Below are 25,107 nucleotides of genomic sequence, written 5' to 3'. Positions count from 1 at the left end.
TTCTTGTGACTCCCCTCTTTTCATCATTCTGGACAAGCTAATTCTTTGTTTTCAGTAAGTACTGCTTGATTTGTTTCTAACTTCAGAATACCTGCTTAAATACTTCATCCTTAAATTTTCAGGGTTTACGTATTAGTTTCCCCTCAAGTGTTTGGCAGTGCTCTGTACAGACAGGCACCTTGAGTGACATTTTTCCATTAAAAGCACAACTGAAATTTCTCCAATACTTAGTCGCACATAGGACTAGTTTGCAGTGACAAGCACTGTCCCCACAGTTGCAAACCGGGTACAACTGACAGTGATTAACAGTCTCACTCCAATGGCCTAATCAATAAAAAAGGGTCTGTGGCCATGGATATGAACTTGCCTACTGTCTCCGTTACTGGCTTGGTGGATATAAGCATCCTGAGGCAATACAGAAATTGCCCCAATTTTAATGACAACCAGTTAATTCTCAAACTGATATGATATGTGAGAGATGTATTTACACAATGTCACTGGAGGCAAAGCTCTCACATAAAAGTACTCCTAATGTCAATAAGACTGTCAGTAGTACACATGCTGTACCCATGACACACAATTCAAAGCAATCATATCGAACCACATATATTGAGATAATTAAATGTAACCTTCCTAAACCACAAAGACCTCCTAGATGAAATACACTTAACAAATATCCTCAGCAGCCCCAAATGCGCTCTTTCAAAACACCTTCATCAATACACAGAGCTACATCTCATGGAGCCTCTACCTCTAAGTCCATAAGGCAAGCCACCACACAATCCAAGATTCTAGTCATTGGAGACTATCGTGATACACACTGATGTCCCTCTCATCAGGCTAAGGAGAAAGTCATGGTCATTTGCTTATCAGGGGCTAGGATCCACCACATTACGTACGCACTCAGGTCATTGGACCACAATTACCAATATGAATCAGTCACAGTCCATGTGGGAGTAAATGACCTGAGACGTACCTCCCTAGACTATATGAAGAGAGACATCATGAAGCTCTTGGAATGTGCATCTCAGGCTGGTATGAGCCTGGCATTGAGCAGTATTTTACCTTCTCTAAGGATGATGCCATAATACAAACAAAAGAAGATTGACTTTAATAACTGGTTTAGTTTATGGTGTCATTCTAAGGGGGTGCATTACCTGTCAGCATATAAGGAGATGGTCAACAAACCACAATACTTTGCCACGGATGGTCTGCACCTCTCCCATCTAGGCTTTCAGATATTAGCTAAAACACTGTCTTCCCCCATAGTGCCTTTTTTAGGCACTGCCAAACTCAAAGTATTTCCAACATAGAAAATCAAATCCAAGAAAATCTAAAGGTATTACTGCACAATGCTAGCAGTCTAAACAAAAAACTCCACTCCCTAGAAGCTCTCTACCCTACAGAATGCTGATGCTTGTGCAGTCACTGAGACATGGTTTAAACCCACAGAGAGAACACCAACACTGCAAGGTTATAATGCCTTCCACACATTTAGGCCAGCTACTTCTCTGGCAGGGACTAAAGATGGAAGTGTCTCCACATCAAAAATAAATATACTTCAAGGCTAGTCAAAAAGGACAATGCACTTGAACTGCTCCATGTTCAAATCATCACAGGCAAAATCCAGTACCACTTCCTTGCAAGCTACAGGTGTCCCCCCCCCCCATGACTCAGGAAACCCATACCATGCATTTCAACGTATTAGAAACATTAACCATCCAACCTAATACCATATTCATGGGTGACTTTAAATTACCTCTCTATTAACTGGGAATCCTATAAAACACCAATCGTGCATGCACAGAAATTCCTGGATTTTGTAAACACAAACTCCCTGGACCAGATAGTCAACACACCAAGCAGGGGTGCAACCATACTGGATCTGGTCCTCACTAATATGGGAGAATGCTGAACACCTCCTACTGTAATGCCTTCTCTGGTATGGTCAGACCACAAAATGGTCTCCTTTGAAGTAAAAATAAAATCTGGACCCCGGCTAAATCTGGAATACTCAGGAACTATTCTAAGGCTAACCTCTTGATATTAAGTGAGAACCTGGCAAAATATCATGCTCCCATAAACCATGAGAACACTGCTGCCTATGCAGAAAGTACAGTTGTGTACCTACCATAAATGTAGATGTTAGAGTGTATTCACTGTTGCAGTCATTACACTTGGGTTATCCTGCTGGCAGGCTACCCGCAGTCGGCCTGAATTCCAAAGTCTTGGTCCGGCGTCGGATGCTGTCGCCTCTTCCCTTACCTCAGTGCGCCAGGGGGTATAAAAGATGCAGCAGACGCCATTTTCTTCAGTTTTTCTTGCCCTAGATGTTAGGTGCCCCCAAAAGGGTAGGCTAAAAAACATTGCTAATAAAAGCATGCACTAAAATAAACAATACCTTCATCTACAAGCAAATACACCACATAGGTTGTATAGGATAGAGAAGTACAGATAAGTCCCAGCAAAGAAAGGGGGATGGTGGGTGGGTAACCTGGACTGCAACAGTGACTCGAACATCTACATTTATGGTAGGTACACAACTGTATTATGTTCATTGTGTTTCACTGTTGCAGTCAATACACTTGGGTTGAATCCCAAAGCTGAGGTTGGCCGGCTGGGTCTAAACAGAATTAGGAGTGGCTATAAGGCCCTGCAAGACCGCAGTGGCAAAGCCTGCTCTGGATTTAGAGTAAAGAGGCAAATGGTAGCGCTTAGTAAAAGTGTGCACTGAAGTCCAAGTTGCAGCCTCCAAAATATCCTTGGTTGGTACTCCTCTGAGGAAGGCTGCTGAGGTGGCTGCTGCCCTGGTAGAAAGTGGTCTAATGCCCTTAGGCACTGATTTACCATGTTGTGAATAGCAGAAATGAATGCAGTGTCCTATCCATTTTGAAATAGTCTGCTTTGAGATAGCCTTTCCTTGTGATCCTGCAGCATTTACCACTAAAAGTTGCTCAGTCTTTCTGAAAGCTTTAGTTTTGTCCAAGTAGAAACATAACTGTCTGTGTATGTCCAAAGAATGCAGAAGTCTCTCCCCTTTATTCTGCGGGTTTGGGTAAAAAGTAGGCCAATTAATGGTTTGGTTAAGAGCCACACTGGACACCATCTTAGGCATAAATGTTGGGTTTGTCCTTAGAGAAACCCTGTCCGGATGGAAGATAATAAAAGGTTCCACAGCCATTAATGCCTGTAACTCTGAGACTCTTCTTGCTGAAGTTATTGCTAGGAGCAGAGCTGTTTTCCATGATAAGAATTTTATCTCAGCTGTATTAGCTGGCTCAAAAGGAGGCAATGTGAGTTTTTCCAAGACAAAATTGAGGTCCCATGCCGGTACTGGTGTTCTCCTTGGAGGTCTTATGTTTTTGGCCCCCCTGAGGAACTGCCTAAGCAATGAATGTGAAAAAATAGGTGGGTCTGTATTGTAATGAGCTGAAATGGCAGAAGCATGGATCTTAATTGATGAGAAGGATAGGCCTTTGTCCAGCATCTCAGTTAGATATTGTAAAATCTGAGAAATATTTGGAACAAGCGTGTCAATTCCTTGTGCCTGGTTCCAAGCACAGAATCTCTTCCATTTTTCTGCATAAGATTTTCTGGTGCTGGGCCTCCTGGCCTCCAAAATGACATCCATAACCGCTTTAGAGAGAGGTGTATTCTGAATGGTTACTGTATCCGTCATGCAGCTAGATTTAGAGTTCTGAGTCGCATGTGCAGGATCTGATTGTTTTGTTGGGTCAGTAAATGAGGAATTTGAGCCAATGTCCATGCTGGGCCTTGGGACAAGCTCCTTAGGATTGGGTACCAGTGTTGGCGTGGCCAATCCGGGGCAATCAGTATCATTTGTGGCTTCTCTTGTCTGACCCTTTAGGAGTACCTTGGGGAGGTGAGGCAGTGGAGGAAAGGCATATACTGTAAGGTTGTTCCAGCTGAATGACAGAGCATCCACTTTCCATGCTTGTTTGTGTTAAGTCCTTGTGCAGAATCTCTGAAGTTGGCAGTTGTGAGGGGAGGCAAAAAGATCTATGTCTGGTCGTCCCCATTTCCTTGTTATCATGCTGAAGATTTGTGGATCTAGTTTCCACTCGTGAGGGTCCATGAGGTGTCTGCTTAGTTCGTCTGCCAGAGCATTTGTTTTTCCTGGCAGGAATTGTGCTTGCAGGTGTACTTGGTAAGTCAATGCTGTGTTACACAAAATCATGGCTTGTCTGCAGAGGGGGCAGGAATGTGTGCCCCCCTGCTTGTTTATGTACCACATGACTGTGGTGTTGTCCGTCTTTATCAGCAGCTGTCCTGGATGAAGTAGGTCCTTGAAGGCTGTCAGGGCATTTTGTACAGCTAGCATCTCTTTTTGATTGATGTGTAGATGCCTTTGGCTTGGGGGGCATGTGCCCTGAATACATTTTCCTGCCATGTGGGCCCCCCAGGCATAATCTGATGCATCTGCTGTTAGTGTTTGCCTGGATGTGGGTAAAGTGAATGGCTGTCCCTTGTTGTGGTGACAGGCCTGTGCCCACCATCGAAACTCCTGTTGCAGGCAGGGAATGAGTGAAATTAATGATTCCAGGCTGTGGCAATGTTGAGTCCAAACACTTTTTAGGTACCATAGTAGTTTCCTCATATGCAGTCTTGCATATGGAATTAGCAGAATGCAGGAGGCCATGTAGCCCAGAGCCTGCAGAATTTTTCTTGCAGATAACTGGGTCTTTGTTGCCATGTTTTCAAAGTAAGAAGTCAGTTGCCTTTGTTTGTCTGGCGTAAGATAAGCCAACTGGGCAGTTGTATTTAAGCTTACACCCAGGAATATTATCTCTTGAAAGGGTACTAGTTTTGATTTCTTTTCGTTTACAGTGTACCCTAGGCAAATTAGTAATCTTTTTACAAACGCCAGATGCTTTAGTAGAATGTCTTTGGCCTCTGCTTGAATAAGGCAGTCATCCAAGTAGGGATATATCTGAATTCCTCTTTGTCTGCAAAATGCAATTACTGGTGCCAGGCATTTTGTGAAGACCCTGGGCGCAGTAGATAAGCCAAAGGGCAGTGCAGAGAATTGGTAGTGCATTGAGCCAGCTATGAATCTGAGGAATCTTCTGCAAGATTGTCTGATTGGGACATGCAGGTATGCCTCTTTGAAGTCCAAAGTTACGAGCCAAGCCTTCTTGCCCAGCATGGGCAGAAGTTGCTGCAGTGTCAACATTTTGAATTTTGGAACGTCCAGAAAAGTATTTAGAATAGACAGGTCCAGAATCGGTCTCCATGCTTTGTCCTTTCTTGATACTAAGAAAAGTCTTGAGTAAAATCCTTGTCCTTGCTCTTGTAGCACTGGCTGAATAGCCCTCATGTCCATGACAGATGAAACTTGGTTTTGTGCCTCTGCCCATTGATTGTGTGGCAGGTCTGGCATACCTTTTGCCTTTGGAAGGGTGTGAAAGTGGAACCTGTAGCCCTGAGAGACTATATTTAAGACCCATTTGTCCTGGGTATTCATGTGCCAATTTTGTGAAAAAAGTGCTAGCTTTCCCCCTAAGGGTGCTGCCAAAAGATAAATGCTTGGCATTGGCAGAGGGAAGTCATTGGGACCGTTTCCTATATGGCTGTGATTTGTCTTCTCCGCTTTTGGAGGTAGAAGCACCCCACTGTTTGGGCCTGTATGAGCCCTGGGGCTGTTGTCTGCCTCTAGGGCATCTGTAACTGCCTCATTGTGGCCTGTCTGACACGGGAAAGGACCAATTCTTAGAAGTCCAGTTCCTGCTAAATCTGGGTGACTGCACCTGTAAGAAATCCTTCGCTGTCTGCATTGATTTTGCTTTAGCCTCCATTTACTTCACCACCTCTTCTGCCTTAACACCAAACAAAGTATCATGCTGTAATGGAGCATCCAATAATTTTGCTTTAACAAGATCTGGCAGAGTCTGTTCCTTTAACCAAGCATGCCTTCTAATGACAGAGCCTGTTACAGCGGCCCTGCAAGAGGCCTCCAGTGAATCATAACCACATTGCAAAGGATGTTTTCCCACTTAAGCTGCATGCAATAAATCCTGCAATTCCTTGTTCTCAGCACATTCAGAATTTGTCAACATTTTCTGTTTTAACAGAGACATTAAATATTGCTGATATTTAAGCATATGAAACTGACAATTTAAAGCCCTTACAGCCAAGATAGCAGAAGTAAACTTTTTTTCCCCATCTGTCCAGTGCCCTAGAATCTCTATCTGAGGGGACAGGGTTCTTTGCAGTAGCAGCCTTGACCCCTTTGGGACCCTGTGAAATAATTTCTGGGTCAGCAGCAGGTTTTTATATAGAATTTATGAGAATCTGGAACCCTGTAGTATCTGTCTGGCTTAACAGGTGCAGGAGGTAAAGAGTCGGGAGACAGGCCAGACTCTGAAAATACGTCATCTACAATGTCTAGAACAGGAGGAATAGCAAGAGGTCTGTGCTAAGGTAGTAAGTCTCTGAGCCTTTTCTTAGAATCAGAATAATCTTGGCTCTCCCAGTGGAAATGCTCCCTCATGGTATGCAAGGTTCCCCCAAATGAGTAATCCTCAGGAGGAGAAGCTGAAGGAATAGATTCTTCAGCATCAGAATCCTCATAGGGAGGAATAGAGTATCCCTGTTCTGAAGAGGAGTCAGAGGAAATGGAAACCTAATTAGACGAATCATATTCAGTGTCTTGCCTAGGCCTCTTATCAGGAGGGGGATGGGAACCCCTGATCAAAGTAATTAGGTCTTCGGCCATTTTGAGCATCTGTTTCTTAGGAATGGAAGTCTGTCCTGGAGAGTGCTGTACTGGTTTCCTTGTCTTTAAAACTGTTTTAGTCTTTGTCTTGGATGCTGAAGTTGGCTTTATATAAAGCTGTGTAGGACTGAAAACACCCTCAGAAGCCAATGCCCGCTCAGCGGCTCCGGACCCATCTGAGGAATTAGTTTCCTAAGGCCCAATACCTCGAGTATCCAGAGGCCTAGCTGTCTCCACGTGGGAGTCGGAGGCGGCCTGTGGCTCTGAGGTAGTGGGTGTCAGGGGCTGCGAAAGCGCCTCACTGAGAACTGGCGACTGGCCTAGAAGAGGCTTCATCGTCGGTTTTGGACCTTGGATGCCTGTCCTTTTGTTTTTCCTTGCGCTTTTTATGAACACCGGTCATTGGCTGTTCCGACGGCATTATGTAGTTAAACCTTCAGCCAAAGTAATGAAAAGCAAAATCGTACTGACGCTTAACAGTCCGTTGGTTAAATCTAGCACAAAACCGGCAACTAGCAATGTCGTGGTCAGGGACTAGGCAAGGAATACAGTAAGAGTGAAAATCCCTATGAGGTAATTTGCTTCCCACAAGAAATACAATTGTTAACTTTTTCTGACATCGGTCTGGAGCAAGAAAAAAGTTTCCCCAACAGGGTACTTCGCTTTATAGAAGACTTCAGATCTGAAATTCAATTTCGAAAATCTCAGGAGTCTGCCGACAGTCGCTTGCGAACTGCTTTTGCTTCAGGCACCGCGCGGCAAGAAAGACTGAAGAAAATGGCGTCGGCTGCATCTCTTATACCCCTGGCGCACTGACGTCAGGGAAGAGGAGACAGCATCCGACGGCGGACCAAGACTTTGGAATTCAGGCCGACTGCGGGTAGCCTGCCAGCAGGATAACCCAAGTGTAATGACTGCATCAGTGAAACACGATGAACATCTGTTCACAGAAACCCTGTACAAGCATGTTAACAGCTGCATAGAGGCAGCTATACCCACCAGAAAGAAGTACAGAACTAACTCAAAAAACAATCCACCCTTGTGGAATCACAATATCAATAGGCTGTATAACAGGAGGAAGAAAGTCATGGCAAAATTTAGGAGGTGCAGCACCCAGCAGGATAAAAGCACTCTCAGCAAACTAAACACAACTCAGAGGACAAATAGTCTACCAAAGCCAAATTTGACAAAGTTTGGCCTCCCAGGCCAAGGACAACCACATAGCATGCTTTAGCTATGTCCACAACCTCAAAGGCAACATACAATTGTGTGCAGAGCTCATTGTAAATGGAGCAACATATAATGAGCCAGAAGACATGGCAAACCTCCTGACTGATAAATTCAGCTCCAACTTTACTCGTCTCTCCCCCTCAACCTTTCCTCAGGAAATATCATCAAACGTAACTCCCCCTACTATCACTAGGGAACAAGTCCTAAATGCTCTAAGACAAAGAACACTGAATCAATGGACCCAGACAATATCCCAGGATGCCTTCTAAATAACATAAAACATGACCTATCAAGGCCTCTGAAATTACTATTTAACTGTAGCCTCCAAACAGGCATTGTGCCTCATGAATGGTGAAAGTCATCCCTCTGCAGAAAGGTGGGCCATCTACAGACCCTGAAAACTACAGACCCATAAGTCTTACTAGTCTTGTATGTAAAGCCATGGAAAGAATTATCATGGAGATGATCAACAGAGATACAGTAAACCTCCAGATACTGGACCCAACCCAGTTTAGTTCTGTCAAGAGCATATCATGCCTACTGAGTCTGGTGGACTTCTTTGAGAATGTCATCAAAGCAAGATGAGGGCAAAATCGTTCACACTGCCTACCTTGACCTGGCCAAGGCATATGACAATATTCTACTCAAGCATTGTTGACAAACTCAAGAGGTTGGGCACAAACCCGTATGTCACCCGGTGGATAGCCACCTGGGTTCATAGGACCCAGTAAGTTAGAACTGGGGAGTCCACCTCTGCAAAGAGGCCAGTCACAAAAGGAGTCCCTCAAGGATCAGTCATTGGATTGCTCCTTTTTGGCATTTACTTCTCAGAAGTCAAGGCCAGTGTCAGTGGTCTCAGACTAAATTTGCAGATGATTGCAAATTAGGAGCAGTCACTGAATCTCACACTGACACAAATGTTCTCTAAGAGGGGCTGACAGACAAACAACTGGTGTCAGAACCATGGACTAAAACTAAATGCCAAGAAGTGCAGAACAGTATCCTTTGGTAAGTCATATTGACAACACACCCCTTAGAGTTAACCCTGTAATCGGATACTTAGGGACGCACTAAATAAGTAATCTAGCCTTTGACCATCATGTTTCTACAGAGGTAAGGAAATCATTCTATGTTGCACATCTTAAAAGCAAAGGTATGGCATCTACGTTCAAGGAATTCATTGTTCCACCGTATTCGGCATTCATCAGACCTATCATTGAGTACAATGCCCCTTCTGGTATGCATCTAACCAGGCTTATACAATTGGAATGTCCACAGAGGTTCCTTCCTAAAAGAATACAGGGCATAAGTAAAATGTCCTATGCAGACCGCCTCAAGGCTCTATCCCTGTATTCTGTCTCCTACATGCTTTTAAGGGGAGATCTATGCCTGGCATTGTCAGACCCCACTCTGATGGACTTCCTGCATATCCACAAAACAAACAGCACTAGAATTACCCATTCTAAAGACTTAAACCTTGCCTAAGATATAAACAGGACCTGCGGGAGAGAAGCATGTATCCCAGAAACTACCCTGTCTATGGAACAGGCTCCCCCATCTATGTGAAGCAGAGTTCCTCCCTAACCCAATTCAAGTGCAACTTGAACAACTGGATGGAAAACCGGAAATTCATCCCTGATTTGGCACCTATGTCTCTAATAGACACAGGTAACCTATAAATGGTTTATCTCCGAGGCCCGTGCTTACACTTATCAAAGGTATCGGAATTAGTCAGAGATTTGTGTTGCATGGCTGAGGTTACAAAGGCCCTTGTGGTCATAAAGCCTAGTAACACCTATGAACCTTTCAACCCAACAGCATTTTTCAGACTTCTGTTGTGATTTAAAGCACTGAGCAAAATAATAAGAAATATAACAGATGACCTAGTAACAACTAGCAGCTTGGATGCTGGAAAAACAGGGGAAGGTGGGAGTGAAAGGTTGTCACAGGCTCTCACATTCTTGCAGGAAGGAAACGGTGTGCCCCTCTGAACCAGTAACCCCAGCAGAAGTGTTTGAGAATTGCAAATATCAGTACTTTGGTCAGCATGGCACACACCACATTTAAACCTAGGGAACATTCCCACTTGTGTGGAGGCATGCCTAGAGTACCATAGATCAGCAGTTCCAATAAACCCTCCAGCTGACACAGGGATGATGTCAGGTCACTGCATGATGGGTGAGTTACTCCAGTTCCTTATATCCGACTTGTTCCTCGTAGGGTAATGCATCGGCTGAAGATGTGGACCTCACTCCAGCCAAAGGACAAAATGGCCTGGATATCACCCTTACTGGCAGAACAACTGGGCAAGGTGGATAAGAAGGTAAAGAAGCTATTGAACAACATCAGAAAAAATATAATAGGGCAATAAAGTTAATATACATACAAAGGAAGGCTAGACCAGATTAATGAATTAACCACAATGCAATGGAGCAACCAATGACTGTCATGTTATCAGAGGGTACTGAATGAAGTATAAGGATCAAAGTGTATCAGGTGGGAGAAGCATCAAACTACACTGGCTTGAAAGCACAAAAACAGGAACTTCTAAGACACAAAAAAGGTATAACTGCACAACAGCACATACTGTACCTCATCTCCTGGTCAAATTTCCTCAAGTAGTACAAGTACTACCTCAGGTCTCCCCTGAAAAGAGGCCACTAGCTTAGTGGTACTAACTCAGACAACAAAGGATAGAAAGGTAAGATACAGGCACACAGATGCCTCAGGCTGGCAACAGCATGACTCATGGTGGGCTACGTACTAGCCCTCCTTGAAGGCCAAGCAAAAACAGTTTTAACAGGTCTCTCTTAGTACGCACATAAAGTATCACTTTCATTCCAAAACTAGAGAAAAATGTTAACTATGATAAGACATCATCAATTAACACTGCTGAAGGTGGGAAAAAAACAAAAAGATAGTAAGAACAAGTGAACACAAATATTTTTCAAGCTCATACCATAGCCTTCAGGTAAATCAGCCAACTGGTATCCATGGGATCGGTTCTGTGGTGTTTGTATGAGACCTCTGATCTCATTATTTCTAAGCCGTTGCAACAAAAACCTTTGATCCTGACTAGGCGATTCCAATCTGTTTCCTCCACCTGCTGCTCCTGAAGAATCGCTGTATGGTGCAGGTTCATCTACAAAACTAAGTGGCCTTCCCGGTCCTGAGTCATCATAAACAGTTCTTTAAAAATAAACAAAAGAGGCTTTTTTTAAACATCTTCAATTTCCATTTAATTTTTTTTTTCAGTACAATAAATATACATCTCTGCAGTCCAGTCTTTAAAAAGATTCATACTTTCCTTATAACTTCTTAAAATTGGCACAGATGAGCTAAAACACATTGAACCAAATGGTGCATGCAAACATGTTATTACACTCACACCAAACACAAAGGCTTTCTAGTCATATCAAACTCACATACTGTAAACTGCACAATACTACTATAAAGCACATCAGAATGAGAGATCACTCTTCATATGACCAAGTAACTGCTCAATCCCAGCTCAACAGTAATATCTCTGGCTTGTTAGCCTGATACCTGACAGAGAGAGAGAAAATTCTAATGCTGAAACGTTCCTCCTAAACTCAGTCGCACTTTATGACAAAGTCTAATTTAGGGTACCACATCACTCATAGCAGTAGCATTAAGAAATTGCACTTGCACCACACCAACAATCAACTTAAAAATAATATCCACATTCAGCAACACCATAAGAGTACATGCATTGTTAAAGGGGGGGGGGTGTCAAAAAATACCCAATTTGTAAGCATATGTGGATCTGTGTAAACTAATCTGAAAAGCATGTAATCACAGTGGATATATTAAGTTTACACACCCCTGTTAAAATGCTAAGTTTTTGTGATATAAAAAAAAAATGACACCGCAATAAATCATTTCAAAACTTTTCCCACCTTTAATGTGACCTATAACCTGTACAATTCAATTGAAAAACAAACAAATCTGTTAGAGGAAAAAAATATAAAAAACAAAAAACGCACAATAAGCTGGTTGCATAAGTGTGTACACCCTTAAACTAAAACTTTGTTGAAGCATTTTTTGATTTAATTACAGCATTCAGTCTTCTTGGGTAGGAGTATCAGCATGGCACATCTTGACTTGGAAATATTAGCGCACTCTTCCTTGCAAAAGCACTCCAAATCTGTCAGATTTCGAGGGCATCTCTTGTGCACAGCCCTCTTCAGGTCACCCCACTGATTTTCTATTGGATTTAGGTCTGGGCTCTGGCTGGGCTATTCCAAAAAGTACAGTTGCATACACTTACCATAAATGTAGATGTTCGAGTGTATTCACTGTTGCAGTCATCACATTTGGGTTATCTGCTTACAGTAGCCCTCAGTCGGCCTGATTATCAAAGTCTTGGGCCCTGCATTGGATGCTGTCTCATCTTCCATGATGTCAGGTAGTCAGGGGTATAAAGAATGCAGCCGACACCATTACATCAGTTTTTCTTGCCCCAGATGTCAGGTGCCCCCATAATGGGAAGCAATTGTATATAAGGTTACACCGCCAACAAAAAAGCAAATACACCAAAATGCTTTAAGTATAGCAAACAAGAATACAGGTATAGCCAACAGAAGTCAGGGGGCTGGAGGGAGGGTAACCAGGACTGCAACAGTGAATACAGTGAAACATCTACATTTAAGGTAAGTGTACACAACTGTACTATGTTCTTCGTGTTTCACTGTTGCAGTCATCACATTTGGGTAGATTCCCAAAGCTAAGGATGGGAGGAGGTAATTAGATAGCATTAGGACCAGCTACAAGGCCATGCAAGACTGCAGTGGCAAAGCCAGCTCTGGATTTCTTAATTTACCACTTGGATTTAGAAAAAAATGGCAAGTGGTAATGCTTGGTGAAGGTATGTACAGAACTCCAGGTAGCAGCTTCTAGGATGTCCCTGGTAGGGACACCTCTGAGAAAGGTTGTAGAGGTAGATGCAGCCCTGGTTGAATGTGGTCTTATCCACTGTGGGGTAGGTTTTCTATGGTGCTTATAGCAGAAAGGAATGCAGTGGTTTGCTTTGAAATGGCCTTCTCTGCCCCTGCAGCAAATGCAACCAGCAGCTGTTCAGATTTCCTGAGAGGTTTAGTCCTGTCCAAGTAAAATCTAACTTGTCTCTGCATGTCCAAGGAGTGCAGTATTTGCTCCCCTTTGTTCTGTGGATTAGAGAAGGTTGGCAAGTGAATGGACTGATTCAAGGCCACACTGGATATCACCTTGGGCATGAAGGAGGGATTGGTCCTGAGGGACACCCTGTCCGCATGAAAGATGATGAAAGGCTCCACTGCCATGAGACCCTGTAATTCAGTCACCCTTTTTGCTGAAGTGATGGCTAGAAGGAAGGCTGTTTTCCTGAGTTTGGCTCCGGGAACAGAATCTTTTCCATTTTTCAGCATAGGATTTTCTAGTACTAGGCCTCCTTGCCTCCAGAATGACATCCATCACTTGCTTACTGAGGGATGGTAACAGAGAGATCAGGTAATTAACGAGGCTGCCAGGTTCAGGGCTTGAAGCTGTGGGTGCAGAATCTGGCCCTCCTGCTGGGACAGCAGGGCAGGTGCCATGGTGCCAGCAGTGACACTGCGCAAGAGGGGATACCAGTGTTGGCATGGCCAGTCTGGTGCAATCAGTATTGTCCTTGGTTTGTCCTGTTTGATCCTTAGCAGTACCTTGGAGAGGAGAGGCAGAGGGGGAAGGCATAAACTGATAGGTTTTTCCAGGTGAAGGACAGGGCATCCACTTTCCAAGCTTGCTTGTGGGGAGTCCTTGTGCAGGATTTGTCAAACTAGGAGTTCTGGAGGGAGGCAAGCAGGTCTCTGGGCTCCCACATTTGTTTCTCAACATGTTGAATATCTTTGGTTCCAGTTTCCACTCGTGTGGGTCCATGAGATTTCTGCTCAAGTCGTCTGCCAGTGTATTTAGCTTTCCTGGCAGGAATTCAGCCTGTAGGTGCACTTGGTAGCTCAAAGCTGTGTTCCACAGAGCCATGGCTAGTCTGCAGACAGGATATGAGTGGGTTCCTCCCTGCTTGTTTATGTACCACATAACAGTGGTGTTGTCCATCTTTACCAATAATTGCCTGGAAGAATGTGGTCCTTGAAGGCTGTCAGAGCATTCTGTACAGCCAACATTTCTTTTTGATTGATATGCAGGTGCATTTGACTTGGGTTCCATTTGCCCTGAATGCACTTCCCTGCCAAGTGAGCCCCCCATGCATAGTCTGATGCGTCTGTTGTTAGGGTTTGGGCGGCATGGGGTAGAGTGAATGGCAGTCCCTTGTTCTGGTGGCAGGCCTCTGCCCACCAAAGGAACTGTCTGTAGACAAGGTATGATAGGAATCATTGATTCTAGATCCTGAGAATGTTGACACCATAGGCTTTTTAGACACCATTGTAGTTTCCTCATATGCAGTCTTGCATATGGAATTAGTAGAATGCAGGAGGCCATGAACCCCAGGGCTTGTAGTATTTTCCTTGCAGATAGCTGGGTCTTTGTGGCCAGTAGTTTTGAAGTAGGCTGTCAAATGAACTTGTTTCTCTGGCATTAAGGTAGGCCATCTGGGAAGTTGTATTTAAGCTTGCTCCCAGGAATATAATTTGTTGGCAGGGTACAAGATATGATTTCTTTTCGTTTATGGTGTACCCCAGAGAAGTTAATGTCCTTACAAATGCCAGATGATTTAATAGTATGTCCTGGCTTTCTGCCTGAATTAGACAATCGTCCAGGTATGGGTATATCTGAATATTTCTTTGCCTGCAAAATGCAATGACTGGAGCTAGGCACTTTGTGAATACCCTGGGCACAGTAGAGAAGCCAAAAGGCAGTACAGAGAACTGATAGTGCATGTAGCCTGCTTTGAAGCATAGGTATCTTCTGCAAGATTCCTTATTGGCATGTGCAGGTAGGTAGGCTTCCTTTAAATCCAGTGTTGCCAACCAGGCATCTTTGCCTAGCATAGGAAGCAGCTGATGAAGAGTTAGCATCTTGAACTTTGGGCTCACCAAAAATGTGTTTAGGATAGACAGGTCCAGGATAAGACGCCAGGAATGGTCTTTTCTGGGTACCAGAAAAAGTCTTGAGTAGAAACCTTGTCCCCGTTCTTCTTCTGGGACAGGCTGAATAGCCCTGATGCTTAAAAGAGAGAGAACTTGCTTTTGAGCCTCTGCCCCACTGATTTGGGGAAAGATCTGGCCAACCGTTTGGGGTTGGGTAAGGAGTGGAAATGGAGTCTGTATCCTTGGAAAACTATATTTAAACCCATTTGTCTTGGGTAATGAATTCCCAATTTTTTGCCTGCAGGGCGATCTTTCCCCCTAAAGGGACAGTCAGTTGTGCAGGGCTTGGAAGGTTTAAAGTTAACTCATTGAGACAGTTTACCATAGGGGGAGTCTTACTACTCCCTGCTTTGGAAGTAGGAGCCCCCCACTGCTTGGTCCTGTGAGTACCTTGGGACTGAAGCCTGGGTGTTCTGCTGGTTCTGGGTTTGGACTGAAAAGGCCTGGAAGAGGCAGGAAAGGACCAATTCTTAGAAGGCCAATGCCTACTAAATCTGGGAGGCTGTACTTGCAGGAAATCTTTAACAGTTTGCATATATTTAGCTTTTTCCTCCATCTTTTTAAGTACTTCTTCTGCTAAGGGAGCATCCAGCAATTTAGCTTTAACATGATCTGGCAAAGATTGCTCCTTAAGCCAAGCATGCTCTCTAAGTACAGACCTAGTGACAGCAGCCCTGCAAGATGCCTCTAATGAATCAAAACCACATTGCAAAGTATGTTTTCCAAATTGTTTAGCAGAATGCATTAAATCCTGTACATCTTTATTTTCAGCACAGTCAGGAATCAACATAATTTTCTGTTTAAGCAATCCAATAATATGCTGCTGATACTTTAACATATGAAACTGGCAGTTTAAGGCCCTAATAGTCAAGGTTGCAGAAGTGTACACCTTCTTACCCCATCTATCCAGCGTCCTGGAATCTCTATCAGAGGTGGCAGGATTTTTGGCAGTAAAAACCTTAATGCCTTTGGGTCCCTGTGAAATAGTCTCAGGATCCGCAGTAGGATTTTTAAAGAGGAACTTGTGAGAGTCAGAAACCCTGTAATATCCATTAGGTTTTCTGGGAACAGGAGGTAAAGTGTCAGGGGCCAAGCTAGATTCCGAAAAGGCATCAACAACAATGTCCAGTACAGGGGGGATAGCTAAAGGTCTGTGTTGGGGCAGGAGTAAGAAATCCCCAAGTCTCTTTTTAGAGTCAGAGTAATCCTGGCTTTCCCAGCGAAAATGCTCCCTAAGAGTATGCAAGGTTTCACCAAAAGAAAACTCCTCTGGAGGGGAAGCAGAGGGAATAGAGTCCTCTGCATCAGAATTCTCATAGGTAGATAAAGGTAAATCCTGGTCATCAGAGGAAACAGTAATTTCAGAATCCTGATCAGAAGAATCATACGCAAACTCAGTCCTAGGTCTCTTAGAGGTGGAAGGTTGGCTTCCCCTGATTAAAGTAATAAGGTCTTCAGTCATTCTTTTTTTTTGCAATCTGATTTTTTTATTAGCATTTTTTTTAAAAAATGCAAGTACGTAACAAATATAAATCACACAATGCAAATAGGTTCAGAACAAAAAAGTGAAAAATCTTCATACATTCTGCTTAGGAACAAGTATAATCAGTTCTGACATAGTAAAAAGAAATTTACCTTTTTTAAACAAGTGAGTAGGATAATAGCTAACATAGTTGTAAAAAAAGTTCACTGACATGTAATTATTTATGCAGGTGTGTGTGAAGGTATATCAGTACGCCTAAAACCCATTTGACTTAACTATATACAATATATACATACGACTGTCACTACATGAATGGAAGTTAGTATAAGGAAGTCAGAGTATAGTGCCTGCACAAGTGTAGGAGAAGATAACATAGGAGGTAATGATAGATGTAATCATTCAAGGGTTCTGTTAAAGATAGCTATTAAAAGGAGAAGGTATTTACCACAGTACTAGTATTACACATGGACAAGGTGAGTTGAAGACCAGGGGATTAAGATAAGGCCCGAGGGACTGAGAGAAGGGATGAAAGTCTAAGTAGGATGTTGATTAAGAGCATCTAGGAGGTTACTCCAATACTTCTGGAAGTAGCTTAATTTCTTTTTGCTTGTTATCTTTAGTTTACTTGCCAAAACATATTTAACAGCCATTGATTGGAAGTCCTTCCAGGACATTTTGGCTCTGTCTAGCCAGTTTAAAGCAATGTAAGTTTTGAAAAGCGCACACAATGTCACTATAATATGTTTATTTTCAGATTTAAATGAACTTGGGTAAATATTTAATAATGCCATTTCCCATGCTAGAGTTGACTTCATATATCCCATTTTCTCCAGACGTGCTCTTAAGGAGCACCAAAGTTTATATACGTTTTTATAGGACCAGACAATGTGGAATACATCTACAAAAGAATTAGGGCAAGTTGGGCATAGAGGTGAAGTGTTTCAGTTAATTTTATTTAGAAAAGACAGTGTGTGATAGGCGTTGTTGTTTATCATGAGCTGGGTATAAATTAGTTTTTTGAATGGGGTTAATTTTATTGTTGCATCAATTGCATCAAGTTTTTGGCTAAGTTTAATTTCCTAGTTTTGTCCATCCCAGTATTTAGAGAATAATATATTGTCTTGGTGTTTTATTTTTGTTACTAGTCTATAGACCTTGGATAACATTTTAGTCCTTGATAAAAGTTGGGTTATTATGTCTGGTAAAGTTGGTATTCCGGTGGGGAAACAGGCCTCGTGTCAGTAACCAAAGAAATTAGGTAAAGTATTTGTTTAATGATTATATAGTATTTTTTATTCATTGCCAGGGAGGATATAATGTCATTAAATGGTAAGTCTCTTACTGTATAGAAGTCCCAAACTGTACAGTTTCTAATGAGAGGGCAACTATCAAGATTTAGCATGTTGTTACCCAATTTGAGATTTGGATTAAGATGAATTGGTTGGGCCATCACTAGAGAGTGTCGCAAGCCAAGGGATGTTATGAGAGTGTTTGAAACCCATTGATATTTTTTATTAAAATAGGGTTAATTATTTGTTCTTTAAGAGTTTTATTGTTAAGAAAGAGAATTGCTCTCGGATTGAGCTTGGATGCTTTTATATGAGCATTATAAATTTTTATCCATAGGGGATTCCAGTCCATGTTTGATTGTTGGAAGTTAGCAATGTGTATAATACGACTGGCAATAATTATATGGTAATATGTTAGAAAGTCCGGAAGGGCCAGGGCTCCTCTGTCTTTGGGAAATGTAAGTTTGTTGTAGCTGATTCTAACATTTTTAGGGTGCCACAAAAATTTCCCCAATGTGATATTTACTTTTGAGAAAAAAGTGTTAAGAATGTTTAGGTTAAGGGTGGAGAAGTGAAAGAGAAGTTTGGGGAGAATATTCATTTTTATAATAGCGACTTTTGAGAGAAGAGATAGGTTTAGACTCTTCCATCTTGTGAGATCTTCAGTGACTTAGTTTAGACCATGTTTTGTACAAATTACCACTGATTAGCTCTTGTTGAGGGTGAGCAAAAGTTATACCCAAATATTTTATTGAATAGTTAACTTTGATTGATGTTTCTGGAATAAAGAATTCTTTAAGACCAAGGGGGTTTAGCTGAAAGATTATTGATTTGTTAGGGTTGATGGCGTAATTTGAGATTTGTGAAAATTTGTCTACTGAATTTAAAATTTTTTTAAGTTCCATTGAGGGAAGTTCTAAATAGATGTATAAATCGTCTGCAAAGGCGGTATAATTCACTTGTATTTTATAGAAGTATATTGAGCGGTGGAATGTTTTCTGGCTTAGTTTTAGCAATAATACTTAAAGATAAATATTAAATAGGTAGGGTGACAGCGGACATCCCTGTCTTGTACCGTTTATAATCTGAATTGGCATGGAGTTTTTTTGTTTATATTGAGGGTAGTGGAGGCTTTAGTATAGAGGGTTGTAACCATTTTGATAAATTCATCAGGGATGGAGAAGTATTTCAAGGTTTTAAAGAGGAACTTTAAATTTACCCAATCAAAAGCTTTTTGGGCATCAACAGATAGAGCGTATTTGGGGGATTTGTCATGATTTGTTATATATGTTATGGCTTCAATGGTCAAAGTGTTATCCCAAACATGTCTATTTGTTCATGAAACCCAGCTGGCCATGTGATATAATATGTGGTAATACGCTTTTTAATCTATTTGCTAAGATAGATGATAAAATCTTTATGTCGATGTTAATTAGGGCAATTGGATGGTAGTCATTTGTGCTAACGTTATTGTCATTTGACTTTGGTATAAAAATGGTCTTGGAATTGTTGCGATATAAATCCGATATACCAAACTGAATAATGTAATTATAAACATTAAGAATGGAGGCAAGTGTTTGCTTGAAGGACTTATAGAATTCTGACACATAGCCATCTGGGCCTGGGGCTTTACCTGGTTTCAGCTTGTTTATGGCCAACGAGATTTATTCCAGGTTATAGGAGCCTTAAGTAATTTAAAGTGATTATCACTTATTTTTGGAAAGTATAATTCATTTAGGAAAGAGTCCTGGAGGCCTACTGATTCAAATGTTTGGGGACCATAAATTTCCTCATATACTTCCTGAAAGACCTGAATGATTTCCTTATCAGTAAAATAGGAACGACCCTTATGAGTAATATGTTTTATTGTAGTAGGTGGAGGTCTGATATTTATAATCCTAGCCAGGATTTTCGAAGACATTTGTGCCCATTCAGCATACTTGTGGATAAGTCTGGATTCCATAAGTGAGTATTGATTAAGGTGTAGTTCATGAAGAGGTTTTTGAATGGTGGATATTTGTCTCTCAATGTCAGGAGAGAACTTGGTTTGGAGTTCTAATTATAGTTTTTTTAGTTCTGTTTCTAGCACCAAAGTGCGGGATTTAGATTGTTTTTTAATTATAGAGGATTTTTGAATAAGAATACCTGTTAAAAGTAGCTTTGGCAGTCGCCCATTGAATATCTAGAGGTATATCAGAAATTTCAAAGGAGGTAAATGTCTGCAACAGGAATTCTTAAATTTTTCTATGGAGAGTCATGTTGTGCAGGAGGTTTGGATTAAAGGACCAATTTGTCGGGATGGAATTTAAATGGATATGTTTATATATATTTAGTTGTAGGTTAATTTTGGCATGGTCAGAGATAGTTCTGGGGTTACTGCTATATAGTATATCATAGGAGGCAAAAAAAAGTTGATATTAGAAAGAAATCTATCCTGGACCAGGATTTATGGTAGGCAAAGAAGAATGTGTAGTTACTAATGTTAGGGACGTTCCTAAAAAGTTCAAAAGGATCAAACAAGTTAAAGACTTCCATCATATCTCGCAAAGTATTAGTAGTATTTATGGGTTGTTTATTGGTTTTACAGGTTCTGTCTAATTCCAGTCTGGTTGTAGTGTTCCAGTCCCCACCAAGGATCAGTAGAGGATTGTTGAATTTTTCAATGAGCGAAAAGATTTCGTATAGGAAAAAAGACTGATGTATACAGGGACCATAAACATTTAATATAAGCATTTCTATTTTGTAGGACGGAGTAGAGCATGTTAGGTAACACCATCTTCCATTTGGATCCCAGCCAGAGGATGTAATTGAACCTTTGAAAGATTTTTTTTAACTATTATTGCTACCCCCTTGGAGACCGTGCTATCACCAGCCGTTACAATTTGTTTTACCCATTTCTTTCTAGCATCATTTGTCCAATGGGCTGTAGTCACGTGCGTTTCTTGTACAAGAGTAATTTCAAATGAAGATTTTTGGATTAAGTGTAAAACTAGATTACTTTTTTTTATTATTTTGCAACCCTTTTATATTCCATGAGTCTATCAATAACATTTATCCAAGTAACTAGTGGGATAAGAAAGTCATGTTGTTATTATTAGAGTAAGAAGAGTTTACAGGGAAATGAGTTGTTATCTTAAGTAGAAATAGGTAGTAGGAGTGAAAGCAAACAGGATTGCTTCCCTTGAATGAGGAATATTTAGGACAAAGATAAGGTAAAGTGACAGTCGCCTCTCTCAGATCTCTCCCTGTACTTAACCACAATCTACAAATATCTGAAAGAAATAAGAAGACACTATTTACATAATTAACTACTTTACAAAAATTTCTCAACATTCCAAAATCCAACTTACTACACACACACACACACACACACACACACACACACACACACACACGTGCTTCTTGCTCTAAAGTATCAGTAATAAAAAAGAACTTTTTTTTGACATATAGTATACATCAGCAAATTTATTTGGTTCTGACAGATCGGATTTTTCTTAACATTAGATTAGTGACTGATTTTGCCTAGCCCGTATGACCATACAGCAAAGTCATCCCACTTGACAGCAGCTGTAAGACTGTAAACCGAAACAATGCCTTTATCTATTTACTGACTCTGAGTCAGAGATCACAGATGAGTGCAAAGCATCTTCTTATCTGCAGAAATATTTTGTTTAAAAAGCCTGAAATAGGCTGTTATAAAGATGACACAAGGAGTTGTTTTTATGAAGCTCTTTAAAGCCAAAACAGTTTCATGCTTGAGTGTTTTCTGTTACTCAGCTGTTCAGACTGCCTTAGCAGAAAGAAGAAATAATGAGGGGATGCAACTGGGGTATTTGAAGCTAAGATATTTGCTCTATCTTAAAATTTGTTGATGTTGCTTGATTTATATTTGCCAGAAAACATTTATCCAGGTATATATGTTGTAATCACCTCTCCAGTCAGACCTCACAACAAGTAGAACTAGGTTGTTGTTAATGCCAGGTTTGGCTGAGGTTTAAAGCAGAATGTATCTGTATGTTATTCAACACTGAGAACCCTTTCTGGACTTTGGATATAGAAAACATGGGCTTTGGTATACAATAATACCCCAATTAACTGACTTTTGCGAGACCCCTTAAGCCTTATGATCATATACAATATTATGATCATATACAATATTATGTGTTAGCTGAATCTAGCCAGCATACATTATTTTGCCACAGATACAGTTCTATGGCCTCCTTTGTTTTCTCCTTATATAGTGCTTCACCACAGTATTGTTACATATTCCATCTGTATCTGCCTCTGGTTAAAGTAACCCGGTAGAACCTAAAGTTTAATACTTGCTTTCTTGCACTGCTATATCAGTGAATGGAAGCCCCGTTATACTTCCCCCATATTTCCTGTTATATTTAACTGCAGCGTTCATCATGTTAATGATGTAGCTACATTGGGTTTGAATAAAATTGGGACAGCAATACTTTGCAATCTTTCTAGCTTATTCATATCTTTTTATAAGTGCTTCTGACTTTATTAGAAATTTAATTAAATCAGGTAATTAGAGCCGAATTATATCCTTGTACAGATATTAGAACTAAGCCCAGCATTGAGGCATCGGTCTCAGAAAGAAATCAAGTGCACATTCCTTAAAGAGATTAAGTGTAACAGTTTAAAAGATCATTTGACCACAGTGTGCTTTAAAACAATTTAAATTTCATACAAAGTTTAAACTATGGATACTTAAAATCTAGGGCTAAAAGCTAAACATTAATAGACAGTAGTGAGAGTATGGACATACTAAGTAGATGTACACATAATTAAATAGATCTGATAGAGTAGCACTACAGATAAGCTAATGAAATGTAGTTGATAATGACTTTCCTCATTTATGTATATAGAAAAAAAGATTAGTATTTTTCCTTTGTTACACAGATATTTATGAAATTGGACACTGCCCTATGTACAAATTAATAAGAACTGTCGAAATACTTTCTACGTTGACATAGACAACACACACACACACACACACACAGGCACCCTTCCCTAACTTTTGCCCTCAAATAGTACTGACTCCTGTTCTCCACTCTACTTTCTACTCCCTTACTGTCCATGACCTTCAACTATTTCCTAGATCTGTATATTCTGTTTACTTTCTGAACCATAGAAAACCTTATAATCTGTCCTATTCTGAGTTGCTACATGTGAAAACGTACAGCAGAGTGAAAAATGATTTATTTGTTTAAGCTATATGTACTTCCCTGAATATATGGCTTTTATATATTGTATGTTGTGTATGCAATTTAGTTTAGTATACTGTAAATCACTGTAAAACTAATTAGTATATTTACGCGTTACTAGATTCACTTGTATGTTTGAGTGATAGGTAGGTTAGCAGAGTGCTTGTATACTTTCTTCTTTTTATTCACTATACCGAATCAGGCATTGATGGTTTGCAGTACCACCCCCGTCATGGAACATGGAGACCAATCTGTCACTGATGGTGATTAAATCCCACAAGGGACAACCAACTGTTGTACTGGAAATTTGAAGAACAGGAGTTACATCTACTGGAAACCCACTTCTACCCACAAAAAGGTCTGGTCACTACTGGTGTGATGGTCTGGGAAGTCCTACCACTAGCACTCAACCTAAGCTCCAAATATATCTTGGCCTTAGCCGAAAGCAAGACCTATGCACTACTGCTCTGGGTGTTGGCTTTCAGCAACCAGCTGAAGACTAGTGATTCATATATACTATTTATCATGCTGTGGTTTTTGCTTAGCTCCCCAGGCCTCTGTCCAGCTACTCTGAGTGCAAGTTTAATAGACATGTACCTGTCATTTAATCTTGATAGATATGGTTTCCTCACAGATGTTCCATGACTTTCATAAAATAGAAGGAAAAAAAAATGTTTTCATGTTATTGTGCTTTCCGTTAATAGTTCTGTAATATAGAGCATATTTCATCCATTAACATACATGTCTATCATGGCTTGATATTTAAGACATTACATATCAAGTGTACAATTACTTTTTTATTTGTACCTTTTAATTAACTTATAGGGGGATGAGCAGTAATGATTATGCATGTAGTTAATGTGAATCTTCCTTGAATTTTCTCATTTCAGGGATAGGCAACAGTTTTGCTTCTAACATTATTAGCTTTCTACCTGTCACCACCTGTGAGAGGTCATCAACTAAAGATCAATTTAATACTGCCTTACTTATCTTTCCTAGAACTACTCCTTCTAAAATTGATTAATAAAATACACTGGCATTTTCATTTCTTTTCTACCTTTCTATGATCTATGTACGTTGAAACTGACATTTATTCATTTCTGAATGACCTACTATATAGAAAGTTGTATTGCTGTGTCTTGTTGTTTTGCTATTTTCGTTTTACTTGTGTTCGTAGAGACACCAAATGATCTAGACTCAAGACTGCAAAGGTGACCGATATCTGAAAGAAACTGTAGCTTTTGTCAAGTTCATTACACTTCATGCCTGATACTACCATTAGAATTCCAAACATTTTCAATGTCCCTTACCCATGACTCTTTCTTACTCTTTTTTTTTTTTTTTTTTTACAGAACAAATCAGGACCCATACACACATCACAATTCCCTGGGAATGCAGGTATAGATTACCAGTTCCCCATAACATTTATCACGACAAGCCAGAAATATTTCCAGTCTAGGTTATTGGACTAGAGAGTCAACCTGTCTGTTGCTGTTTCGACCTTGATCGGTAGTCAAGTAGCCATAGGAAAAACATATATGTTCATACACACTCCCACACACACGCACACACCACAGACACAAATGCACACAGATGCTATAATATAACCTACAAAAAAGATCAATACATTCTACCTTTGAGTGTATTTACCAAAACTTCTTTACAGTACTAAATAATTTCTATTTTTCTACTTCCAAGTGTATTTCAGGAGTGAATCGTTCAGTTCCATAGATTTTTTTTATAGTTCAGTTACTTATTTTTTTACAGATGTCATCGTTTATGGAGCTTTTTGGACTCTCATTCTCCAGAATGGCACTTCTCCACGTACCGGAGGTAAGGATTTATGGTCCATGCGGTTGCTTTTCTGGTGAGGCGCTTCTTCCTTCTCCTCAGTAGCAGACTCCTATTTTCCTTTTCAGCGAGTAGAGAAAAAGGCAGAAGTCCCGATTTTACTGTGGGACTCATTTGAGTTGGGTCCGACCTGCGCATCTGAAGAAGGAAGAGGATTCCTGTAGGACCAGTTAAGCTTGTTACACACACAGGACACGAGGGATAGTTGAGCACACAG

General features: G+C 40.8%; 1 protein-coding gene across 1 annotated transcript in view; it reads right to left on the bottom strand.

The window, feature by feature from the left end:
* The window catches only part of SMURF1 (SMAD specific E3 ubiquitin protein ligase 1), a 2,072,011-nt gene that overhangs the window by 1,037,162 nt on the left and 1,009,742 nt on the right, over positions 1-25,107 (bottom strand). Inside the window, exon 7 of the mRNA XM_044089363.1 lies at positions 10,926-11,155. Coding sequence (XP_043945298.1) covers positions 10,926-11,155 — 230 coding nt within the window. The remainder of the gene's footprint in view (positions 1-10,925; positions 11,156-25,107) is intronic.

The sequence above is a fragment of the Protopterus annectens genome, chromosome 12.part0, assembly GCF_019279795.1.
Source record: "Protopterus annectens isolate FY-2018-M chromosome 12.part0, PAN1.0, whole genome shotgun sequence".
NCBI lineage: Eukaryota > Metazoa > Chordata > Ceratodontiformes > Protopteridae > Protopterus > Protopterus annectens.
The sequence above is the reverse complement of the archived record's forward strand: the minus strand, read 5'-3'. Positions and strand labels throughout refer to the sequence as shown.